This window comes from Salmo trutta, chromosome 12 (genome assembly GCF_901001165.1).
Source record: "Salmo trutta chromosome 12, fSalTru1.1, whole genome shotgun sequence".
Taxonomy (NCBI): domain Eukaryota; kingdom Metazoa; phylum Chordata; class Actinopteri; order Salmoniformes; family Salmonidae; genus Salmo; species Salmo trutta.
The window spans coordinates 83792816-83818682 of NC_042968.1; the positions used below are offsets into that span (position 1 = coordinate 83792816).

General features: G+C 44.1%; 1 protein-coding gene across 1 annotated transcript; it reads left to right on the plus strand.

The window, feature by feature from the left end:
• On the plus strand, window positions 1–25867 carry LOC115204481 (wiskott-Aldrich syndrome protein family member 3-like). Its single transcript, XM_029770096.1, has 9 exons — window positions 1–404; window positions 9194–9360; window positions 9568–9702; window positions 10262–10415; window positions 10611–10740; window positions 20356–20528; window positions 23962–24228; window positions 24945–25348; window positions 25513–25867. Exons 2-9 carry the CDS (start codon window positions 9228–9230, stop codon window positions 25668–25670), a joined length of 1554 nt encoding a protein of 517 aa, XP_029625956.1. The 5' UTR covers window positions 1–404; window positions 9194–9227; the 3' UTR covers window positions 25671–25867.

A 25867-nucleotide genomic window follows, 5' to 3' on the forward strand; every position in this document is an offset into this window, starting at 1 on the left:
TGAAGCCACATTGTCACAGCTAGGTCATTCTATTCATGCGTCTATTTTTGGGGGATGTAATTTTTGTGTCCTAAATAGTTTTTTTGTTTTGTTCTGCGGGTTCTGGGCATCTTTGAAACACTGGGTGGTGGTCCGTGTTAGCCCATACACGCATGCGCAGTGGTTTCGTTGCCGCAGAGTGTTTGTCGAGTCGAGGAAAGCCGATCCCCCGAAGGAAACACATGCAGGCATAGGGACTCCAGATTTCAGCATCGTCCTCTATTCCCTTCACGTCGACAATGCATCGTTAATGATGGTAGCGCGCAGCAATGCCTTCGATCTATTCCATGCGTGATGTCTAAATAGCTGCCAAATAATACAGCCAAAGATTGGAGGTAAAACAAGGTTAAGAAAAACAACCAGTGGTAAGTAGATTTATGTACCATTTTACAATTTTTAGATCACTAGAATAGACTACATTTTTATATATTGCACAATAAGAATTTCAAATTCTATAAAAAAAAATTGCGTGGAAAAATACTAATCCAGAATAGAGTGGGTGGAGGTGACTGCGGTTGTATTTATTATCATCTTACAATAGAAGACATTATATCATGGGGAACATAAAACATTTTCGTGTGACAGACATGGTGCCTCCGTAGTGTCATAGGTTGACGCTCTCATCACTCCAAATGCAATCAACCCACCCTATCCTATTCATCCTGGTCAATTCTAACCAATCAATATATTGGTTTTCCTCTTCACGTTCACGTTTATTAGATTTCCAGCTGTACTTGAACACTGACTGGTTATCTGCTGCTGTAGCCCAATGGTTCTAGTGGCGAGCACCTGTTCCCTTTTCTTTACAAATCACATGCACGTGCAGAAGCAGCAACGGTCGGAGGTATGGTGACGTAATCGTCAGTCCAACTGCATGAACTCACTAATGTCATTATTTTTCTTCTAATCAGTCATGTCCAATCAAAGACAACTACTAATTAAGCCATGGATATTTTTGGAAAAGCAATCTGCCTGCATGATGCAGCAGATTTAGAGCCACATGTCTGCCCATCGATCTATTACTAAGCAGTTACCAATAAATGAGGCTACTGTGTAGCATTTCAATACTACAGTAATTACGTGTTAATACACAGGTGTTAACTAAGTGTTACCTAATGCACATGTTCGTAAAGCATACCATATATCCTACAGGATGAGAAGTCCAGGTGCATGCTCGCCTTAGATTACCAAGACAACAGCATTAACAGCAGTATCACTAGTCTTCAAATCAAATCAAACTTTTTGTCACATGCACTGAATACAACAGGTGTAGACCTTACTGTGAGACACTTACTTACAAGCCCTTAACCAACAATGCAAATCAAGAAAGATTTAAGAAAATATTTACCAAATAAACTAAAGTAACACAATAAAATAACAATAAGGAGGCTATATACAGGGGGTACCAGTACCGAGTGAATGTGCGGGGGTACAGGTTAGTCGAGGTAATTTGTACATGTAGGTAGGGGTGAAGTGACTATGCAAAGATAATAAACAGTGAGTAGCAGCAGTGTCAAAATAAATGGGGGGGGGGGTCAATGTAAAAATCCAGGTGGCCATTTGTTAAATTGTTCAGCAGTCTTGAATGTCACCCTGATATTTATGCATATTTCAACCATTTCTTAAGAAAAGTGGCACCTTTCTGCCACCAAGTGCCGGAACAGCTTGTAGGAAAGAAATAGGAGTAGGTCCTCAGAGCTGATATGGAACACATTTAGGTTAGCCTTGGTAGAGTATGACTTTGCATGGTTGATTTGTCAGCCCGAATGGTACCTTGACAATCTTGATTGATTTAGGGGTTACAAAGGGTAGGCCATAAAATGTAGTCTTAATTGCTAAGGAGAAAGTTTGCAAACTGTTACTTGTAAAGCAGAGGATATCACGTTTCAGGTAAGACCCAGATGCAGACAACCTCGAAGTAACAACAGTTTATTAATATAACAGGGAGGGGCAGGCAAAAGACAGGTCAAAGGCAGGCGGAGGTCAGTAATCCAGATAGGTGGGGCAAAGGTACATGACGGCAGGCAGGCTCAGTGTCAGGGTAGGCGGAGGTCAGTAATCCAGATAGGTGGGGCAAAGGTACATGACGGCAGGCAAAAGACAGGTCAAAGGCAGGCAGGGGTCAGTAATCCAGATAGGTGGGGTAAAGGTACAGGACGGCAGGCAGGCTCAGTGTCAGGGTAGGCGGAGGTCAGTAATCCAGATAGGTGGGGCAAAGGTACAGGACGGCAGGGAGGCTCAGTGTCAGGGTAGGCGGAGGTCAGTAATCCAGACAGGTGGGTCAAAGATACAGGACGGCAGGCAGGCTCAGTGTCAGGGTAGGCGGAGGTCAGTAATCCAGATAGGTGGGGCAAAGGTACAGGACGGCAGGCAGGTTCAGTGTCAGGGTAGGCGGAGGTCAGTAATCCAGATAGGTGGGGCAAAGGTACATGACGGCAGGCAAAAGACAGGTCAAAGGCAGGCAGGGGTCAGTAATCCAGATAGGTGGGGCAAAGGTACAGGACGGCAGGCAGGCTCAGTGTCAGGGTAGGCGGAGGTCAGTAATCCAGATAGGTGGGGCAAAGGTACAGGACGGCAGGGAGGCTCAGTGTCAGGGTAGGCGGAGGTCAGTAATCCAGACAGGTGGGTCAAAGGTACAGGACGGCAAGCAGGCTCAGTGTCAGGGTAGGCGGAGGTCAGTAATCCAGATAGGTGGGGCAAAGGTACAGGACGGCAGGCAGGCTCAGTGTCAGGGTAGGCGGAGGTCAGTAATCCAGATAGGTGGGGCAAAGGTACATGACGGCAGGCAAAAGACAGGTCAAAGGCAGGCAGGGGTCAGTAATCCAGATAGGTGGGGCAAAGGTACAGGACGGCAGGCAGGCTCAGTGTCAGGGTAGGCGGAGGTCAGTAATCCAGATAGGTGGGGCAAAGGTACAGGACGGCAGGCAGGCTCAGTGTCAGGGTAGGCGGAGGTCAGTAATCCAGATAGGTGGGGCAAAGGTACATGACGGCAGGGAGGCTCAGGACAGGCAGAAAAGGTCAAAACCGGGGAAAACTAGAAAACAGGTACAATCGAGAGACCGGAACAGAGGGAAAACTGCTGGTAGGCTTGACGAAACAAAACTGAACTGGCAACAGACAACACAGGTATAAATACACAGGGGATAATGGGGAGATGGGTGACACCTGGAGAGGGGTGGAGACAATCACAAAGACAGATGAAACAGATCAGGGTGTGACAGTGGAAGGTTATGGAGTCAGGACTTCAGCAGTCTTAATAGAGTTTTTTCAGGTGTACTTTTTTAGGAGCAGGAGGAACCTTTAATGTGGGGTGCTGTGATTGTATATTTTACTTATAACTGTGCTGATCTTTGAATACTGCTCATTGCTTTTACCTAGTTTTAATAGATTCACTCACTGTATGGTGGCTCTGATTGAACTGCTAGGTCTGTGATGGGAGGAATGCAGTGGATCATTGATTTCTACTATCTTGTTCTGAACATACCGTAGATTATGTCAAAGGAAGCCTGGAGTCAGTGTCATGCTAACAGCACGGTGGAAGCGTTGCTATGGTTTCCACTCATTAATCAGTTTTGTTCCTGTGACTGTTAAGTCCGGGCTGTGGCGGCATGCTACACACAGGCTCCAGTAGAGGAGATAAGAATTAGAGATGAGAGAGAAGTCACCCAACTTGACGTTTTAGAATCAATGGTAGCATTTAGATAGATGCTAAGAGCCTCTCTTAGTTTGAATAGTGAGAAACTCCAACAACAAAGAGACAGTGTAAGCAATGGAGAGGATGGCGAAAAATGTGGTAGAGACTGTAGTGGTTAGAAGATGCCAGCAACAGATGCCAATAGATTCTCGAGAGGACGGCAGTGTTTGGTGTGAAGTAATCATTCATGAAGAACTATCAAAGGAGAACAAAGTTTACTCATTCATATTTGAACAATAAGCTGTAGTGTGTCAGGACATAAATAAGCATAATATTTAAGAGGTGAGGTCTCAGTGATCTCAGCACTAGGAGTCATGTATAAATGATTACCGGGATCGTTCACCAAGATAGTAAATGTATCTTCTTAAGGATACAGAAAGATAACTATCGCTGCAGAGACTGTAAGCTTTGGATTTGTTTACTCAGCTGCCACTTGGCATGCTCATTGTTGAAGTCAAAACAGTGAGTGGCAGGATTCCTGTTAAGCTTGCTCTAAGTGGAAGGCCTAATTACAAAGTAGGCTTCAAATGAATCCTCTCACTACCTGGGATAGGATAAAGTAATCCTTCTAACCCCCCCCCCCCCCTTAAAAGATTTAGATGCACTATTGGAAAGTGGTTGTTCCACTGGATATCATAAGGTGAATGCACCAATTTGTAAGTCGCTCTGGATAAGAGCGTCTGCTAAATGACTTAAATGTAATGTAAATGTAAGTTGCAGCTGTGAGTATCTGATATTAGTTTTCTCCATAATAGTGAAGTATGAAATGTTTTTTGATCCTGTCGGAACCCTTCTGAAGCTGAAAGCTTTCACCACTCAAGAATTCATTCTCAAAAATAAGCTGCATTTTTGACTATTCAACTGCTCATGGTTTTGAACACAAGGTTCGCACAGTGTAGCGTAGAGCAGAGAGGGGTTGCAACCTAGGAGCTGCAGAGCAGACATGTTACGAGGCCAGCTCCCATCCTCCAGAGTATCATGGGCCTTTCTCAGTGTGAGGATGTACGGTCACGTGCACTGCTCCAGCTTCCCATCTAGAGGTTCCCGTTGAGGTTGTTTACACATGTTCATTATTTCGCTGTGCCAATTCATCGGAATTCTGACAGCTGCAAAAAGGACTCTGTAGCCTTGGAACATCTTGTCCCATTTCTTTTAAATAAGATACATTTCCTTAAAACCTGACATTTATTCATTTATTTTCTTTTATAAACAATACAAAACATACACATAGAAACGACAACATCCATACAAACATCAACAACATCACACCTGCCAAGACCCACTAGCACACCCCTCCAGCTCCCTCATCACTTTCTGCCACCTGGCCTGAAACTTCACCATTTTGTTTCTCTCCGTAGCTCACGCGATTTCAATATTTAAATAATAAATCAATACATTTTTCCATTGTGTTAATGATGGAGGATTAATTGATTTCCATGTTTTAAGTATACATTTTTTCAAGATGAGTGATGAGAAGAGACCCAATGGACTGGACGATTATCTCACTACACCCCATATGACATGTCTTGAAATATGTAAACTTCCGAATTTTATAGCGTTCCCAGAAAGCATGGATTATTGAGTCATTATGCATTTTACACATGACTGCTATAGAATTTGAGAATTTTGTCTCTTGTATAATAAAGGCTATACATAAGCTTATACTGGATTAAGAGTACATTTTCGTTAAATGTAATCTCGTTTGTTATGCTCCAACTTTCCCTCCATCTTGTGCCAACATCAGCTCTTTTTAAGTCATTATTCCAATAGTTTTTTTCTAAGAGATTGTCAGTTGGATAGGCTCTCAGCAAGGTTTTGTATATCTTCCCAATCATAGGATCATCATCTTTTCACTCAAATTATATTCCCTCGAGGTTGCCAAAATTCCGTGTTCTGTAACTTTTAAGTTGCATGTATTTGAATTTATTTACATTGGTCAGTCCAAAATTACTTTTTAATTCTGTCATGGAAATACATTTATTTCCTGTTACCAAGTCATTTACTGTTTCTATGCATTTAGTTTTTCAAAGCCTGACATTTCAAGATGATATGCTGATGTAGGAAAAGTAATAATGTTCTTTGTCTTCCATTGATATTGAACAGAATAGCCCTATTTCTATGTAGAGTATATACTGTATATATTTAGATTAACGATAGCGATATATCTCCCGATATACTATGTTACAGCGGAAAATTGAAAAGTGTACTTTTTCCACACTGAAATCTCATATATTGCCATCCAAAAGAACAATTGTCCAATAGCTATGCTTTAAATGTTGATTTTAAACATTGTGATAATAATGACATGAGAAAGGCTACGTGTTCAGATAAGCATGAGATTCCCTTTATTCATCCTATTTATTGAATTTAGGTTATCGGTTGAATTATGGGACGAAACTGATACACAGTTCATTCTAAAATCAATCAAACTTGATTGAAGTCCATCTGTGGTAAATTCAATTGATTGGACATGATTTGGAAAGGCAGACACCTGTCTATATAAGGTATCACAGTTGACAGTGCATGTCAGAGCAAAAACCAAGCCGTGAGGTCAAAGGAATTGTCCATAGAGCTCCGAGACAGGGTTGTGTCGAGGCACAGATCTGGTGAAGAGTACCAAAAAATGTCTGCAGCATTGAAGGTCCCCAAGAACACAGTGGCCTCCATCATTCTTAAATGGAAGAAGTTTGGAACGACCAAGACTCTTCCTAGAGCTGGCCGCCCGGCCAAACTGAGCAATTGGGGGAAAAGGGCCTTGGTCAGGGAAGTGACCAAGAACCCGATGGTCACTGACAGAGCTCCAGAGTTCCTCTGTGGAGATGGGAAAACCTTCCAGAAGGACAACCATCTCTGCAGCACTCCACCAATTTGGCCTTTATGGTAGAGTGGACAGACGGAAGCCACTCCTCAGTAAAAGGCACATGACAGCCAGCTTGGAGTTTGCCAAAAGGCACCTAAAGGACTCTCAGACCATGAGAAACAAGATTCTCTGGTCTGATGAAACCAAAATTGAACTCTTTGGCCTGAATGCCAAGCGTCGCGTCTGGAGGAAACATGGCACCATCCCTATGGTGAAGCATGGTGGCATCATGCTGTGGGGATGTTTTTCAGAGGCAGGGACTGGGAGACTAGTCAGGAACGTAATAATCATTTATTACATTTCTATAACGCTTTTCATAATCCCCAAGCTCTTCAAAAGCAAAAAACAAACAACCAATACATCATCATGAGTAGCCTAGCTATAGTTAGCTAGGTCAACCAATACATCATCATGAGTAGCCTAGCTATAGTTAGCTAGGTCAACCAATACATCATCATGAGTAGCCTAGCTATAGTTAGCTAGGTCAACCAATACATCATTATGAGTAGCCTAGCTATAGTTAGCTAGGTCAACCAATACATCATCATGAGTAGCCTAGCTATAGTTAGCTAGGTCAACCAATACATCATCATGAGTAGCCTAGCTATAATTAGCTAGGTCAACCAATACATCATTATGAGTAGCCTAGCTATAGTTAGCTAGGTCAACCAATACATCATCATGAGTAGCCTAGCTATAGTTAGCTAGGTCAACCAATACATCATCATAAGTAGCCTAGCTATAGTTAGCTAGGTCAACCAATACATCATTATGAGTAGCCTAGCTATAGTTAGCTAGGTCAACCAGTAGACACCAAGTCTTTGAGTTTGTGCATCATCCAATGATAGAGAGGAACAGTTCATGGCTTGTTCAGAGGAAGGTTGGTCAGGTAGCCTAGTCAAATAATTAACATCCACTACCAGATTTCTGGATAGCGCTGCCTTGGCAAATCGTGCTGTTAAGACACTGATGCCCTTTGCAACCACATACCTATGTGAGAGGGGATTCTCGGCCCTCACTAGCATGAAAACTAAATAGAGGCAGAGACTGTGTGTGTGGAAAATGATTTAAGACTGAGACTCTATCCAATACAACCCAACATTGCAGAGTTATGTGCACCCTTTCAAGAACACCCTTCTCATTAACCTGTGGTGGGTTATTCACAATTTCTGATGAACAAATAAGGTTTTATATGTAAGATGGCTAAATGAAGAGCAAAATTATTGATTATTATTATTATATTATTATTTGCGCCCTGGTCCTATAAATCTTCTTAGCGATAGGGGGCAGTATTCGGAAGTTCGGATGACTGACATGCCGAAAGTAAACTGCCTGTTACTCAGGCCCAGAAGCTAGGATATGCATATAATTACTAGTATTGGATAGAGACCACTCTGAAGTTTCTAAAACTGTTAACATAATGTCTGTGCGTATAACAGAACTGATATGGCAGGTGAAAACCCGAGGAGAATCCATCTGGAATTTCTTTTTTTTTGAGGTGACCACCATTTTAAAATGTCTGTCTATGGGAAAATCAAAGAAAATCCTCGCCTTTAATTAAGTAATTAAGAGTCCTTATGATTGCACCCTTGCATGTATTTAATCGGTTGATTACATGGTCATTATTGCGTCTCTCCGTTCTCTCTCCCGTCTATTGACTCTTTCTTTATTCGGTGCTTCTAATTGACGTGTCACACAACAGGAAGTTCAATATATACTGAACAAAGATATAAACGCAACATGCAACAATTTCAATGATTTTACTGAGTTACAGTTCATGGAAGGAAATCAGTCAATATAAATAAATTCAATAGGCTCTAATCTATTGATTTCAATATGACTGGGCAGGGCTGCAGCCAGGCCCACCCACTGGGGAGCCAGGTCCAGCCAGTCAGAATTAGTTTTTCCCCACAAAAGGGCTTTATTACAGACAGAAATACTCCACAGTTTCATCAGCTGTCCGGGTGGCTGGTCTTCAACGATCCCGCAGGTGAAGAAGCCGGATGTGGAGGTATTGGGCTGGCGTGGTTACACGTGGTCTGTGATTGTGAAGCCAGTTGGACGTACTGCCAAATTCCCTAAAATGACATAGGAGGCGGCTTATGGTAGAGAAATTAACATTAAATTCTCTTGCAACAGCTCTGGTGGACATTCCTGCAGTCAGCATGCCAATTGCACGCTCCCTCAAAACTTGAGACATCTGTGGCGTTGTGACAAAACTGCCATTTTAGAGTGGCCTTTTATTGTCCCCATTACAAGGTGCACCTGTGTAATGATCATGCTGCTTAATCAGCTTGTTGATATGCCACACCTGTCAGGTGGATGGATTATCTTGGTAAAGGAGAAATGCTCACTATCAAGGATGTAAACACATTTGTGCACAAAATTGGAGAGAAATATACGTTTTTTGTGCACATGGAAATTTTCTGCAATCTTTTATTTCAGCTCATGAAACATGGGACCAACACTTTACATGTTGCGTTTATATTTTGGTTCATTATAGATGGCTCCACTGAAGTCTAAGTTATATTGTTTTAAAGCTGTCATGAATGTGCTAATTGGAGTGTTTTTTTTAACCCTTCCTCCCTGGCTCTCTGTAGGTGAGTGTGTGACTGTGTGTAGGGCGCAGCCGCCATGCCGCTGGTTAAAAGATGCATCGAGCCCAGGCACCTGTGCCGTGGAGCCGTGCCGGACGGGGTCACCAGCGAGCTGGAGTGTGTCACTAACAGCACCCTGGCAGCCATCATCAAACAGCTGGGGGGCCTGAGTAAGTCTATTCACCTGACTGACTGACTGCTGACTGGCTGAATGACTGTTGAGCTGGCTGTCTGACTGCTAACTGACTGACTGGCTGGCTGCTGACTGACTAACTGCTGACTGACTGACTTGCTGACTCAGGGGCTCACTGCCCTTCTCTGTCCCTGACCCATGTCTATGCATGGTGTGTGTGTGTGTGTGTGTTTTGTGAATGCAGGTCGACATGCAGAGGACATTTTTGGAGAGCTGTTCAACGAGGCCAACAGCTTCTACATGAGAATGAACAGCCTCCAGGAGAGAGTGGACCTGCTGGCGGTCAAAGTCACCCAGCTGGACTCCACTGTGGAGGAGGGTAGGTGGAGGCAACGTGGGGGGGTCACAGCTGGGGGATAAGAAGGGTATAATTATCTGCTGAGCATCATACAATACATGCTATATCGCATGATCACTCCCAGGACAACATACAGCACAGCATGTGGTATGAGAGCATGAATGAGCATCAAATGAAGAGCACCATAGTAAGAGAGTGTAGTATAACACACAGTAGCAAAAAGCTAGGGCTTCGCCAGGGCTTAGAACCCAACAGCTGAGTCCCAGACTCCCTGCTGCTCCAATCACCAATACATTGGTTGTCATTATACAGGCTGGGATACAGTGGATATTGTATGTTCATCCTGTTCGAAGACTCTGCTCACAGTAATCCTGACCCTATGTTTGCTGTTCTATTAAATGGTGTTCTTATTGAAGAGGAAGCATTGATACACCACTAATAAATGTGGTTTGTTTTCATGTTATTGAACATTCCACACTTGTAAACATTCTGGGTTGCCATGGGACTTCATTCATAGCTGCCAATGAGTCAGTGTTGTAGTGTTCATTCATTGTGTTGATCCTTGGCATTCTGGTCCCAGTTTCGCTGCAGGACATCAACATGAGGAAGGCCTTCAAGAGCTCCACCATCCAAGACCAGCAGGTGGTGTCCAGGAACTCCATCCTCAACCCTGTCATGGAGATGTACCATCGCTGTGACAAACCTCCACCCCTCAACATCCTTAGCCCCTACAGGTTAGCTCTCAGCCAATCACATTACGACTTACTGAACACCACTTTAGTCATTGCACTTCTCCTTTTACATTAAGGTACAGAATTAAGCATTGGGGATGTGCAATTTATGTGTATTATAACACAAGAGTTATAAAATGTAGGTACCAATTGCATTGCCAAGGCCAGTGTCTCAGGTCAGGATGTGTTGTCATACAGGGATGACAACAAGGATGGTCTGAAGTTCTACACAGACCCGTCCTACTTCTTTAATCTGTGGAAGGAGAAGATGATCCAAGCAACAGAAAATAAGAGGAAGGAGAAAAGGCGGCAGAAGGCAGGTGACAAGGTAAGTGAGTTTGTGTGTATGTGTATGTGCACGTGCGTGAATGTGTGTTTTATGTGTATCTGTGATGAATCACTACTCTCTCACATTTTCTATATTTCGCTGCAAGCTCTTTGCTCTTTCTCTCTCTCTGTCTCTCTCTCTCATAAATAAATATATATATCTTAAATTGTCTATATATATATATTGTTATGACTGTTGGCTGTTTTTTCCCTCTCAGACCCTCTCTCCTTTCCTCCACCATTTGACATCCGGCCTGTCAGGATTAGCTCATTGCTCTTTTTAGACTGTCTGTGCAAAAGCCTTGGGATGTGGATGTGTGTTTAGACAGACATAGAGCATGGGAAGGAAAGAGAGAATGAGGCCGTATGGAGAGTGGGAGGGATGTGGACATGTGTTTAGACAGACAGAGCATGGGAAGGAAAGAGAGAATGAGGCCGTATGGAGAGTGGGAGGGATGTGGACATGTGTTTAGACAGACAGAGCATGGGAAGGAAAGAGAGAATGAGGGTGTATGGAGAGTGGGAGGGATGTGGACATGTGTTTAGACAGACAGAGCATGGGAAGGAAAGAGAGAATGAGGGTGTATGGGGAGAGGGAGGGATGTGGACATGTGTTTAGACAGACATAGAGCATGGGAAGGAAAGAGAGAATGAGGGTGTATGGGGAGAGGGAGGGATGTGGACATGTGTTTAGACAGACATAGAGCATGGGAAGGAAAGAGAGAATGAGGCCGTATGGAGAGTGGGAGCGAGCAAGAGAGGAAACATGGTTTGTGAATAGCCTTGTCTAATGTGTTTAGCAAAATGAACAAAACCTCTTTCTAACACTACTAAGATACTGTATACATCTTAAATTGTCTAGGGGCTGTTTGATCTGTATGGCTGAAGAGTTACAGTATGGCTGGCGCGATAGAAATGGAAAGCTAATTTCCTATTGAGCCGTCATCTGCAGCGTTTACCGTGAATGCAGTCTCCACAGGAACTTTGCCTTTAAATTTCAATCAAACTGTAACGCTGAATTTCCGCGATATGAATTGAATAGAGCTCTTAATTAGAGGAAGCATGATGATTTATTTAATAACAACTAAGACGTAACTCCACCACCAGCTGTAGCAGAACTGAAATGTATTACATTAATAAATGAGCTCGTACATGTCCTACAGAACCTTCAGGAAGTAATCTCACCCCTCCACTTTTTCACATTTTGTTGTGTTAGAGCCTGACTTAAAAATGTATTCAATTGAGATTTTGTGTCACTGGCCTACACACAATACCCCATAATGTGAAAGTAGAACATTGTAGTTACTCCACAATACTAGCCTAATTGACAGAGGGAAAATAAGGATGCCTGTACAGAATAAAATATTCCAAAACATGCATCCTGTTTGCAAAAAGGCACTAAAGTAATACTGCAACAAATTTGGCAAAGAAATTCACTTTTTGTCTCTCCATATTTTCAAGCATAGTGGTGGCTGCAGCATGTTATGGGTATGCTTGTAATCATTAACCTCTACGGGCCACGGGGGCAGTATTGAGAATTTTGAAAAAAATATGTGGCAATTTTTAACTGCCTCCTACACCAACTCAGAAGCTAGGATATGCATATTATTAACACATTCGGATAGAAAACACTCTGAATTTTCTAAAACAGTTTGAATGGTGTCTGTAAGTATAACAAAACTCATATTGCAGGCAAAAACCTGTGAAAAATAGATTAAAAAAAATGAGAATTTTGTGACTGTACTATTTAGTGTCATTGTTTTAAAGATACCACAGTGAGAAAGGATTCAGTTCGCAACTCCTACTGCTTCCACTAGATGTCAACGATCTTTAGAAAGTTGTTGGAAGCATCTGTGATGAATACAGACCGAATAAGAAAGCTTACAAATTGACACGTCATCACTTCATTTTTTGCGCCTGCGCATGAATCTGAGAAGAGTGCCTTTCTCATTATCGTTTATTCTAGACACTTGATAGGTTGTGTGAAAATATTACTGATGTTTACTGATGTTTCACGTTAAAAATGGACCAAAAGATTAATGATGAACAACGTTTGACATGTTTAAACAAACGTAAATAGATTATTTACTAGGTTTTCTTTAGCTTTTCGACGTGACTTTACACTGCCCACCTCATTTTGTGGGAGCCTACTGAACGCTAACTATTTGGACATAAATTATGAACTTTGTCAAAAGAAACCACATTTGTTCTGGACCTGGGATCTCTGGCAGCGCCTTCTGATGGAGATAATCAAAGGTAAGGGGATATTTAGAATGTTATTATCGATATTAGATGATGCTAATGCTAACGGTATAGCTTAGCTTAGCTTAGCATATAGCTTATTGTTGTTAGCATAGTACCCAGTTTATGCAAAATGTGATTTCCCAGTAAAGTTATTTTGAGATCTGGCCATTCGGTAGCAATTACGAGATGATAATATATTATTCTTTGAATGACAATATTATAATTTACCAATGTTTTCGAATAGTAATTCCGTGATTTGTAATGCTGGATTCACTGGGTGCATTCGAGCCGAAAAAAATTCTGAATTTCACCGCGACTGTAAATGCTGTTTTTGGATATAAATATGAACTTGATGGAACTAAAAATGCATGTATTGTATAACATAATGTCCTATGAGTGTCATCTGATGCAGATTGTCAAAGGTAAGTGCATAATTCTAGCTAGTTTTCTGTCTGTTGATGCCCTTCTTTGAATTGGCTAAACATTACACGCAGCTATTGTCAATGTACTCTCCTCACATAACCTAACTTTATGCATTCTCCGTAATGCCTCTGAAAATCGGACAGCGTGGTTAGATTTAGGAGATATATCTTTCAAATGGAGGAAAATAGTTGATTATTTGATTTTTTGAAATGATTACTCTTGCAGTTTTGAATTCCCCGCCATGGTCACATGACAATGAATCCCAATACCGGGATAAGATCGGGATAAGATCCTCAACAGGTTTTAAGGACTGGGGATAAAAAATAAATGGAATGGAGCTAAGCACAGGCAAAATCCTAGAGGAAAACCTGGTTCAGTCTGCTTTCCACCAGACACTGGGAGAGGAATTACCATTTCAGCAGGACAATAACCTAAAACACAAGGCCAAATCTACACTGGAGTTGCTCACCAAGAAGACCGTGAATCTTCCTTATTGTCAGAGTTACAGTTTTGACTTAAATCTACTTGAAAATCTATGGCAAGACCTGAAAGTGGTTGTCTAGCAATGATCAACAACCAATTTGACAGAGCTTAAAGAATTTTGAAAATAATAATGGGCATTTTTGCACAATCCAGGTGTGGAAAACTCTTCTACTTACCCAGAAAGACCCACAGCTGTAATCACTGCCAAAGGTGCTTCTACAAAGTACTGCCTCAGGGGTGTGAATAGTTATGTAAATTAGAGATTTCTGTATTTCATTTTCAATACATTTGCAAAAATGTCTAAAAACACATTTTCACTTTGGAATTATGGGGTATTGTGTGTAGATGGGTGAGAAAAAAAATGCATTTAATCCATTTTGAATTCAGGCTGTATGTAGAATAAGTAAAGGGTATGAATACTTTCTGAATGCGCTGTATGTATGGTTTATGCTAGTCCTATAGTGAGTTTTGATTGTTTTGTCCCATACGGAGGGTTTATACTATCTAGTATGGCTGAAGTCCTCCTGACTTCAGAGTTTGAAGAGGCTCTTTGATGTGAAATGGTAATGCGTGGACAGCCACACCCAGCCCCAGAGAGCCGCCCCCTTCCATTACGGGAGGTCTCAACCCCCCAGAAAAAAGGTATGAGAGAAGCAATCAAAATTCTCCATTTCTGGGTATGAGAGAACCAATCAAAAGTCTCAACATTTCTGTGTGAATATTGCATTAGAACGGACGGACTCCTTTCCAGACCAGTGGGTCACAGGTCTCCCTCACTGTGTACCAGCTCATGTTATGTGTGCTTTCTGATGGTGTCAAGTCTAGTTTCCTCGATATTACGAAAGGTGTACCGCAGAGGTCGATTTTGTTCTATAAATAATATTGGTCTATCTATTGGTCTACCAACTGTTGACCAAGCTATGTTAGAGTTGCAATCTGATTTTGTTACATTACAGAAAGCCCTTGTTGATTTAAAGCATGAACTTAATGCGGGCAAAACAAAATATATGTTCTCTAATTCACACAAAAATGTCTCAGATGGACTACATACATTATTTACACAGCAGCATGTGGACACCTCTTCAAATTACTGGATTCGGCTATTTCAGCCACATCCGTTGCTGACAGGTGTATAAAATCAAGCACACAGCCATGCAATCTCCATAGACAAACATTGGCAGTAGAATGGCCTTACTGAAGAGCTCAGTGACTTTCAACGTGGCACCATCACCACCTTTCCAACAAGTCAGTTCATCACATTTCTGCCCTGATAGAGCTGCCCCAGTCAACTGTAAGTGCTGTTATTGTGAAATGGAAACGTCTAAGAGCAACAACGGCTCAGCCGTGAAGTGGTAGGCCACACAAGCTAACAGAACAGGACCGCCAAGTGCTGAAGCGCGTAGCACTTAAAAATCGTCTGTCCTTGGTTGCAACACTCACTACCGAGTTTCAAACTGCCTCTGGAAGCAACGTCAATCCCAATAACTGTTAGTCAGGAGCTTCGTGAAATGCATTTTGTGGAGTGATGAATCACACTTCACCATCTGGCAGTCCAACGGACGAACTGGGTTTGGCGGATACTTTGAGAACGCTACCTGTCCGAATGCATAGTGCCAACTGTTTGGTGAAGGAGGGAGATCTTAACGCTACAGCATACTTTGTGGCACTAGTTTGGGGAAAGCACTTTTCTGTTTCAGCATGACAATGCCCCCGTGCACAAAGCGAAGTCCATACCGAAATGGTTTGTCAAGATCAGTGTGGAAGAACTTGACTGGCCTGCACAGAGCCCTGACCTCAACCCCATGAAACACCTTTGGGATGAATTGGAACGCCAACTGCAAGCCAGGCCTAATCACCCAACATCAGCTCTTGTGGCTGAATGGAAGCAAGTCCCAGCAGCAATGTTCCAACATCTAGTGTAAGTCGCTCTGGAGAAGAGCGTCTGCTAAATGACTAAAATGTAAATGTAGTGGAAAGCCTTCCCAGAAGAGTGGAGGCTATTATAGCAGCAAAGGGGGGACCAACTCCATATTAATGCCCATAATTTTGGAATGAGATGTTCGATGAGCTGGTGTCCACATACTTTGGCCATGTAGCGTACTTACTCATTGGATGATTCTCTCATCGAGTGCTTTACGCCGATAAATATCTGGGTGTTTGAATTGAATAAGATTTAACACCTAAAAAACATACAGAACAGCTAGTTAAAAACATAAGATTTAAAGTGGATATATATATATTTTTTAAATATGTCTTGCCTCTCTCTAAACAGCAGGAAGCAGATTGTACAATCAACTTTCCTGTCAATTTTGGACTATGGTGACACCATTTATCAAAATGCAGCAGACACCACTCTAAAACCTTTGGCTGCAGTGAACCATAGCACACTTCGCTTTATCACTGATGACAGGTTTAATACTCATCACTGCATCTTGTATCAAAAGGTCGGCTGGTCCTCGCTAAAGTCTCGTAGATCACTTCATTACTCCCTTTCTGTTTACAACGCTCTGCTGAAAAAGCTTCCAACCTACCTCACTTCACTGTTATGAGACACCAAACCTGCTCACAGGGATGGTTAACTCTCTAGGTTCCACTAGTCCGTACCGATCTAGGTAGATCCGCTTTCAGTTTTAATGGCCCCCATTCTTGGAATAGCCTGCAGAACTCCCTGTTTTGTGAATGCAGGTTCCCTGGTGTCGCCATGGCACTTTAAGACTAGTATTAGATGTGTTGCAGTTGTTTTGATTTAATGATGAGATTGTTTTGATTGTAATGTTGAAAGTTGTAACTTGTAGTTTTTTAAGTGATCATTTTGTATTGTTGTATTGCTTTTTTGCTGTGCTTGGGGCACCTTTGAAAATGAGACTCTGGTCTCAATGGGTTTCTCCTGACTAAATAAAAGTTAAATCAAATAAATGTATAGGTTTGTCTCTTCCAGGAGCAGAAACAGGTGGAGGACCCCAGTCTTATAGGTTTGTCTCTTCTAGGAGCAGAAACAGGTGGAGGACCCCAGTCTTATAGGTTTGTCTCTTCTAGGAGCAGAAACAGGTGGAGGACCCCAGTCTTATAGGTCTGTCTCTTCTAGGAGCAGAAACAGGTGGAGGACCCCAGTCTTATAGGTCTGTCTCTTCTAGGAGCAGAAACAGGTGGAGGACCCCAGTCTTATAGGTTTGTCTCTTCTAGGAGCAGAAACAGGTGGAGGACCCCAGTCTTATAGGCTTGTCTCTTCTAGGAGCAGAAACAGGTGGAGGACCCCAGTCTTATAGGCTTGTCTCTTCTAGGAGCAGAAACAGGTGGAGGACCCCAGTCTTATAGGTCTGTCTCTTCTAGGAGCAGAAACAGGTGGAGGACCCCAGTCTTATAGGTCTGTCTCTTCCAGGAGCAGAAACAGGTGGAGGACCCCAGTCTTATAGGTCTGTCTCTTCTAGGAGCAGAAACAGGTGGAGGACCCCAGTCTTATAGGTCTGTCTCTTCTAGGAGCAGAAACAGGTGGAGGACCCCAGTCTTATAGGTCTGTCTCTTCTAGGAGCAGAAACAGGTGGAGGACCCCAGTCTTATAGGTTTGTCTCTTCCAGGAGCAGAAACAGGTGGAGGACCCCAGTCTTATAGGCTTGTCTCTTCTAGGAGCAGAAACAGGTGGAGGACCCCAGTCTTATAGGTTTGTCTCTTCTAGGAGCAGAAACAGGTGGAGGACCCCAGTCTTATAGGTTTGTCTCTTCTAGGAGCAGAAACAGGTGGAGGACCCCAGTCTTATAGGTCTGTCTCTTCTAGGAGCAGAAACAGGTGGAGGACCCCAGTCTTATAGGTCTGTCTCTTCTAGGAGCAGAAACAGGTGGAGGACCCCAGTCTTATAGGTTTGTCTCTTCTAGGAGCAGAAACAGGTGGAGGACCCCAGTCTTATAGGTTTGTCTCTTCTAGGAGCAGAAACAGGTGGAGGACCCCAGTCTTATAGGTCTGTCTCTTCTAGGAGCAGAAACAGGTGGAGGACCCCAGTCTTATAGGTCTGTCTCTTCTAGGAGCAGAAACAGGCGGAGGACCCCAGTCTTATAGGTTTGTCTCTTCTAGGAGCAGAAACAGGCGGAGGACCCCAGTCTTATAGGCTTGTCTCTTCCAGGAGCAGAAACAGGTGGAGGACCCCAGTCTTATAGGTTTGTCTCTTCTAGGAGCAGAAACAGGCGGAGGACCCCAGTCTTATAGGTTTGTCTCTTCTAGGAGCAGAAACAGGCGGAGGACCCCAGTCTTATAGGTTTGTCTCTTCTAGGAGCAGAAACAGGTGGAGGACCCCAGTCTTATAGGTCTGTCTCTTCTAGGAGCAGAAACAGGTGGAGGACCCCAGTCTTATAGGTCTGTCTCTTCTAGGAGCAGAAACAGGTGGAGGACCCCAGTCATATAGGTTTGTCTCTTCTAGGAGCAGAAACAGGTGGAGGACCCCAGTCTTATAGGTTTGTCTCTTCTAGGAGCAGAAACAGGTGGAGGACCCCAGTCTTATAGGCTTGTCTCTTCTAGGAGCAGAAACAGGTGGAGGACCCCAGTCTTATAAGTTTGTCTCTTCTAGGAGCAGAAACAGGTGGAGGACCTCAGTCTTATAGGTTTGTCTCTTCTAGGAGCAGAAACAGGTGGAGGACCCCAGTCTTATATGTTTGTTTCTTCTAGGAGCAGAAACAGGTGGAGGACCCCAGTCTTATAGGCTTGTCTCTTCTAGGAGCAGAAACAGGTGGAGGACCCCAGTCTTATAGGTCTGTCTCTTCTAGGAGCAGAAACAGGTGGAGGACCCCAGTCTTATAGGTCTGTCTCTTCTAGGAGCAGAAACAGGTGGAGGACCCCAGTCTTATAGGTCTGTCTCTTCTAGGAGCAGAAACAGGCGGAGGACCCCAGTCTTATAGGTTTGTCTCTTCTAGGAGCAGAAACAGGTGGAGGACCCCAGTCTTATAGGTCTGTCTCTTCTAGGAGCAGAAACAGGTGTAGGACCCCAGTCTTATAGGTCTGTCTCTTCTAGGAGCAGAAACAGGTGGAGGACCCCAGTCTTATAGGTCTGTCTCTTCCAGGAGCAGAAACAGGTGGAGGACCCCAGTCTTATAGGTTTGTCTCTTCTAGGAGCAGAAACAGGTGGAGGACCCCAGTCTTATAGGCTTGTCTCTTCTAGGAGCAGAAACAGGTGGAGGACCCCAGTCTTATAGGCTTGTCTCTTCTAGGAGCAGAAACAGGTGGAGGACCTCAGTCTTATAGGTTTGTCTCTTCTAGGAGCAGAAACAGGTGGAGGACCCCAGTCTTATAGGTCTGTCTCTTCTAGGAGCAGAAACAGGTGGAGGACCCCAGTCTTATAGGTTTGTCTCTTCTAGGAGCAGAAACAGGTGGAGGACCCCAGTCTTATAGGTCTGTCTCTTCTAGGAGCAGAAACAGGTGGAGGACCCCAGTCTTATAAGTTTGTCTCTTCTAGGAGCAGAAACAGGTGGAGGACCCCAGTCTTATAGGTCTGTCTCTTCTAGGAGCAGAAACAGGTGGAGGACCCCAGTCTTATAGGTCTGTCTCTTCCAGGAGCAGAAACAGGTGGAGGACCCCAGTCTTATAGGTCTGTCTCTTCCAGGAGCAAAAACAGGTGGAGGACCCCAGTCTTATAGGTTTGTCTCTTCTAGGAGCAGAAACAGGTGGAGGACCCCAGTCTTATAGGTCTGTCTCTTCTAGGAGCAGAAACAGGTGGAGGACCCCAGTCTTATAAGTTTGTCTCTTCTAGGAGCAGAAACAGGTGGAGGACCCCAGTCTTATAGGTCTGTCTCTTCTAGGAGCAGAAACAGGTGGAGGACCCCAGTCTTATAGGTCTGTCTCTTCTAGGAGCAGAAACAGGTGGAGGACCCCAGTCTTATAGGTCTGTCTCTTCTAGGAGCAGAAACAGGTGGAGGACCCCAGTCTTATAAGTTTGTCTCTTCTAGGAGCAGAAACAGGTGGAGGACCCCAGTCTTATAGGTCTGTCTCTTCTAGGAGCAGAAACAGGTGGAGGACCCCAGTCTTATAGGTCTGTCTCTTCCAGGAGCAGAAACAGGTGGAGGACCCCAGTCTTATAGGTTTGTCTCTTCTAGGAGCAGAAACAGGCGGAGGACCCCAGTCTTATAGGTTTGTTTCTTCTAGGAGCAGAAACAGGTGGAGGACCCCAGTCTTATAGGTTTGTCTCTTCTAGGAGCAGAAACAGGTGGAGGACCCCAGTCTTATAGGTTTGTCTCTTCTAGGAGCAGAAACAGGTGGAGGACCCCAGTCTTATAGGTCTGTCTCTTCTAGGAGCAGAAACAGGTGGAGGACCCCAGTCTTATAGGTCTGTCTCTTCTAGGAGCAGAAACAGGTGGAGGACCTCAGTCTTATAGGTCTGTCTCTTCTAGGAGCAGAAACAGGTGGAGGACCCCAGTCTTATAGGTCTGTCTCTTCTAGGAGCAGAAACAGGTGGAGGACCTCAGTCTTATAGGTTTGTCTCTTCTAGGAGCAGAAACAGGTGGAGGACCCCAGCCGGGAGGTGAAGAAGGTGAGGAAGGCCCGTAACCGTCGTCAGGAGTGGAACATGATGGCCTACGACAAGGAGTTCCGTCCAGAAAACCGCCTCACGCCTTCCCCCTACCATGGCATGTCCTCTGAGGGATCTCTCTCTCCAGACAGGTCAGTAGGGATGCACTGAAACAATCAATCATTCAGTCATCAATCAACCAAACAATCAATCAACCAACAAACCAATCAATCAAGGAACTTTTTATGAACAATTGTATGATATTGTGATATGTGCGCCACTAAATGTAAATTTACAAAATCTGCTCTCTGCTGCCATCTACCTAAAAGCCTGAAAGCCTGCATGCTCCCTAAAACCCTTTACACTGCTGGAAATTGGCCTGGTTGGGCTACATTGGAATATTTCTTACAGAATAAATATGAAAATGCATGAGCATGGTAGCAATTGAAAGAGAACAGTTAGGAGATTATGAAACAATGTTTGACTAAAGTTGAGGACACAACAGTTTGCCTGACACAGGACTGAATCCAAACATTACACTGTTGATTTTATGTGCATTTTACATTTCCTTTTTGCCGCATTTGTTGATAACGAAATCTGAAAATACTCTGGATACATTCAGTAACATGATAATACTATTCCTGGAAAATATGGGGTAGGGCAACATAAGACAAAACAAATACAAGGGTTTGAGTGAGAAGACTAACTGGTGTCTCCAAGTGGTCACACACCTCTCCACAGTGTACACAGTTCCTAGGTCATTCCAATACACTTTTATGACTCAGAGAAGAGTCTTCAACTATTGGGTACTTTTACTTCTAGCTCTGCCTTTGAGGAACTAGAGCAAGCACACTTGGTTGTTTTGTTTGGAACTCAGCCCTGCATCCCCGCCATCACACAATTACTGTTGTTGTTTACGCAATCCAAAAACGTTCCATTATAAATCAATCTGGGTCAGGTGGGCATCATTTGAAAGCTTGGTCTATTGCCAACATGTCTAGATAAGTTATAACATACGACCTTACAGTGTTAGGCTTCCACAGGGCAATTCAGGGAAACCGATCATAATTTGTGTGCATACAAAGGAATCATGCATGCATTCAGGTGCGTGTTCCACAGCAAATTTCCTTCACAATAGACAAACAGGCTCATTCTGTTCAGAAGAAACCAGGGTATGAGCCCATGTAATCTGGTAACTAACTGTATATCAAACAGGCTTGTTCAGAAGAAACCAGGGTATGAGGCCATGTCATCTGATAACTAACTGTATATCAAACAGGCTTGTTCAGAAGAACCCAGGGTATGACACCATGTCATCTGATAACTAACTGTATATCAAACAGGCTTGTTCAGAAGAACCCAGGGTATGACACCATGTCATCTGATAACTAACTGTATATCAAACAGGCTTGTTCAGAAGAACCCAGGGTATGACACCATGTCATCTGATAACTAACTGTATATCAAACAGGCTTGTTCAGAAGAACCCAGGGTATGACACCATGTCATCTGATAACTAACTGTATATCAAACAGGCTTGTTCAGAAGAACCCAGGGTATGAGGCCATGTCATCTGGTAACTAACTGTATATCAAACAGGCTTGTTCAGAAGAACCCAGGGTATGATACCATGTCATCTGGTAACTAACTGTATATCAAACAGGCTTGTTCAGAAGAACCCAGGGTATGACACCATGTCATCTGATAACTAACTGTATATCAAACAGGCTTGTTCAGAAGAACCCAGGGTATGACACCATGTCATCTGATAACTAACTGTATATCAAACAGGCTTGTTCAGAAGAACCCAGGGTATGACACCATGTCATCTGATAACTAACTGAAAATCAAACAGGCTTGTTCAGAAGAACCCAGGGTATGACACCATGTCATCTGGTAACTAACTGTATATCAAACAGGCTTGTTCAGAAGAACCCAGGGTATGACACCATGTCATCTGATAACTAACTGTATATCAAACAGGCTTGTTCAGAAGAACCCAGGGTATGACACCATGTCATCTGATAACTAACTGTATATCAAACAGGCTTGTTCAGAAGAACCCAGGGTATGATACCATGTCATCTGGTAACTAACTGTATATCAAACAGGCTTGTTCAGAAGAACCCAGGGTATGACACCATGTCATCTGATAACTAACTGTATATCAAACAGGCTTGTTCAGAAGAACCCAGGGTATGACACCATGTCATCTGGTAACTAACTGTATATCAAACAGGCTTGTTCAGAAGAACCCAGGGTATGACACCATGTCATCTGATAACTAACTGTATATCAAACAGGCTTGTTCAGAAGAACCCAGGGTATGACACCATGTCATCTGATAACTAACTGTATATCAAACAGGCTTGTTCAGAAGAACCCAGGGTATGATACCATGTCATCTGGTAACTAACTGTATATCAAACAGGCTTGTTCAGAAGAACCCAGGGTATGACACCATGTCATCTGATAACTAACTGTATATCAAACAGGCTTGTTCAGAAGAACCCAGGGTATGAGGCCATGTCATCTGGTAACTAACTGTATATCAAACAGGCTTGTTCAGAAGAACCCAGGGTATGACACCATGTCATCTGATAACTAACTGTATATCAAACAGGCTTGTTCAGAAGAACCCAGGGTATGACACCATGTCATCTGGTAACTAACTGTATATCAAACAGGCTTGTTCAGAAGAACCCAGGGTATGACACCATGTCATCTGGTAACTAACTGTATATCAAACAGGCTTGTTCAGAAGAACCCAGGGTATGACACCATGTCATCTGATAACTAACTGTATATCAAACAGGCTTGTTCAGAAGAACCCAGGGTATGATACCATGTCATCCGATAACTAACTGTATATCAAACAGGCTTGTTCAGAAGAACCCAGGGTATGACACCATGTCATCCGATAACTAACTGTATATCAAACAGGCTTGTTCAGAAGAACCCAGGGTATGACACCATGTCATCTGGTAACTAACTGTATATCAAACAGGCTTGTTCAGAAGAACCCAGGGTATGACACCATGTCATCTGGTAATTGTCCATCATAGTGATGATAAACTTTGACACTGTAAATGACATGTATTTTATGATATGGAAACGTGAAGTGCACGTTTGGGCTCACGGGTGTTTGGCTTGGTTGTATGACAGAGGTATTTATTATGACCCTCAACGTCTCATCTTTCAGAATACACTGAGTTCTCTTAATGTACAGCATGTCTCTCACTCAGACAACAAACATGGCAAAAGTTGCCCAATTAGCAGGAGGGATGGGGGCAACTTGTTGCGTTCAGAACGGCTGTCAGTCAAAACACATACAGCGCTGTGAAGCGCATAGCATGAGCTCTGACATCATTTACTGCGTTCCAAATCTGCATTCTTAAAGGGATACGATATAATATTCTACATTGTACTCCAGCAATACTGTTATGTTTTAATAGTTGGCTCCTTGGTTTTAGATGACACATCCATTCTTTAAGACCTCCATTGACATGAGACTAGGTGTATGTTGAAAGTCTTTGATGATCCCTTGCTCCACATCAACCTCTATCTGTGGTTTAAATGTTCCAGGTCTGGTATGTCTGATGAGCTGTCCTACCCTGCCAGCCCTAACCACCCACCCCAAGAGGGAGCTGTCTTGGGTCCTGATGGGAAGGAGCACCTCACAGGCCCCAACCAGACCCAGTCTCTGGACCGGGCCTTTCGACCCCCTGCTGCTGGCACCGCTGCAGCTCAAGCCCGCCAGCACTCCCTGGGCCGCGTGCAGCCCAACCAAGGACCCACACCCACAGACCCCTCCCTAAACGGACCCCGGCCTGCAGCTGCCAAAGAGGCTAGGTGTGTAGCTGGCTACTCCTCTTGTCTCTCCTTTCATCTCTCATCTCGTCTCTCCTCTCGTCTCTCCTCTCTCCTCTCGTTTCTCCTCATCTCTCCTCTCATCTCTCCTCTCGTCTCTCCTCTCGTCTCTCATCTCTCCTCTCGTCTCTCAGCTCTCATCTCCTCTCATCTCTCCTCTCCCCTCTCATCTCATCTCTCATCTCTCACCTCGTCTCTCTTCTCACCTCGTCTCTCCTATTGTCTTCCCTCTCATCTCTCATCTCTCTACTCATCTCTCCTCTCATCTCTCCTCTCATCCCCCCATCTCTCCTCTCGTCTCTCCTCTCGTCTCCCCTCCCCTCTCATCTCGTCTCTACTCTCTTCACTCACCTCATCTCTCATCTCTCATCTCATCTCTCCTCATCTCTCTCTCGTCTCTCATCTCTCCTCTCCCATCTCTCCTCTCTTCTCTCATCTTGTCTCTCTTTTCTCCTCTGTCATCTCTCCTCTCATCTTCTCTCTTCTCTCCTCTCTCATCTCTCCTCTCATCTCTCCTCTCATCTCTCCTCTCTCCTTCTCTGACTACATTTCTTCTATTGTATATAAGTTGAATGAAAATCTCAAAGCCCATTCTATGTACAGTAAATGCCACAGGCATATATTTGATTATAATGTAAAGGATGTAGTGCTGGACAGGCCCTGTCTGACTTGATTGGTTTTCTGTCATTGTTCCACAGCGGTCACCAGATGCCAGAGCACTTTATCCCTCCGGCCCCACCCCCACCTCCTCCCATCATCCCCTCAGCCCAGACGGCCTTCGACAGCACAGCAGGGCCCCCCACCCTGGCCCCTGCAGGTCTCCCCACCCTGGCCCCTGGCACCATGGCCGCCCTGTCCCGCCCATACTGCCCCTCACCCCCTCCACCCCCACCCGCCAGCTACTTCCCCTCTCCATCGCACCCTGTCACTGGGGGACCCCCTGTTGCCCCTCCTCCACCCCCACCTGGTGGCCCCCCAACATTCGCTCCCTCCCCAGCCCATGCCATGCACCCCTCTGCGGGAACACTGCCAAGGAAGGGCAAGGTGCTAGGCATCCCGATAAGCGACGCACGCAGCGACCTGCTGTCAGCCATCCGCAGAGGTGAGACCCTCTGGTTCACTAGGTGGAAGGGCCAGGATTACACAGAACGATCTGTTTACATTAATGTACATGGAAAGATAGCCAAGCTACTAGTAACATATATACAGTAGAGAAAGTATCTTTTAACAGTTATAACCAGCAGATGACTTGTGTTGTGTCCTCAGGCATCCAGCTGAGGAAGGTGCAGGAGCAGCGTGAACAGGAAGCCAAGAAGGAGCCAGTAGGGAACGACGTGGCCACCATCCTGTCCCGACGCATCGCAGTGGAGTACAGCGAATCAGATGAGGACTCGGAGCCTGAGGAGAACGAGTGGTCAGACTGAGGCGGAGAGGAGAGGGCTAGGACTTACTGTACTCACCTACATACTGCTGCTATTCCAATACCAGGACACACACACACAGCATACTCCATCTCGATTGACCTCTTGTTAGGGAAAGTAGATGAGACACTTACACAGTATGACAGTATCCATTAACTAGTCAGATACTGTATGGGGAAAGGAGGGGAAGGAGAGGAGAG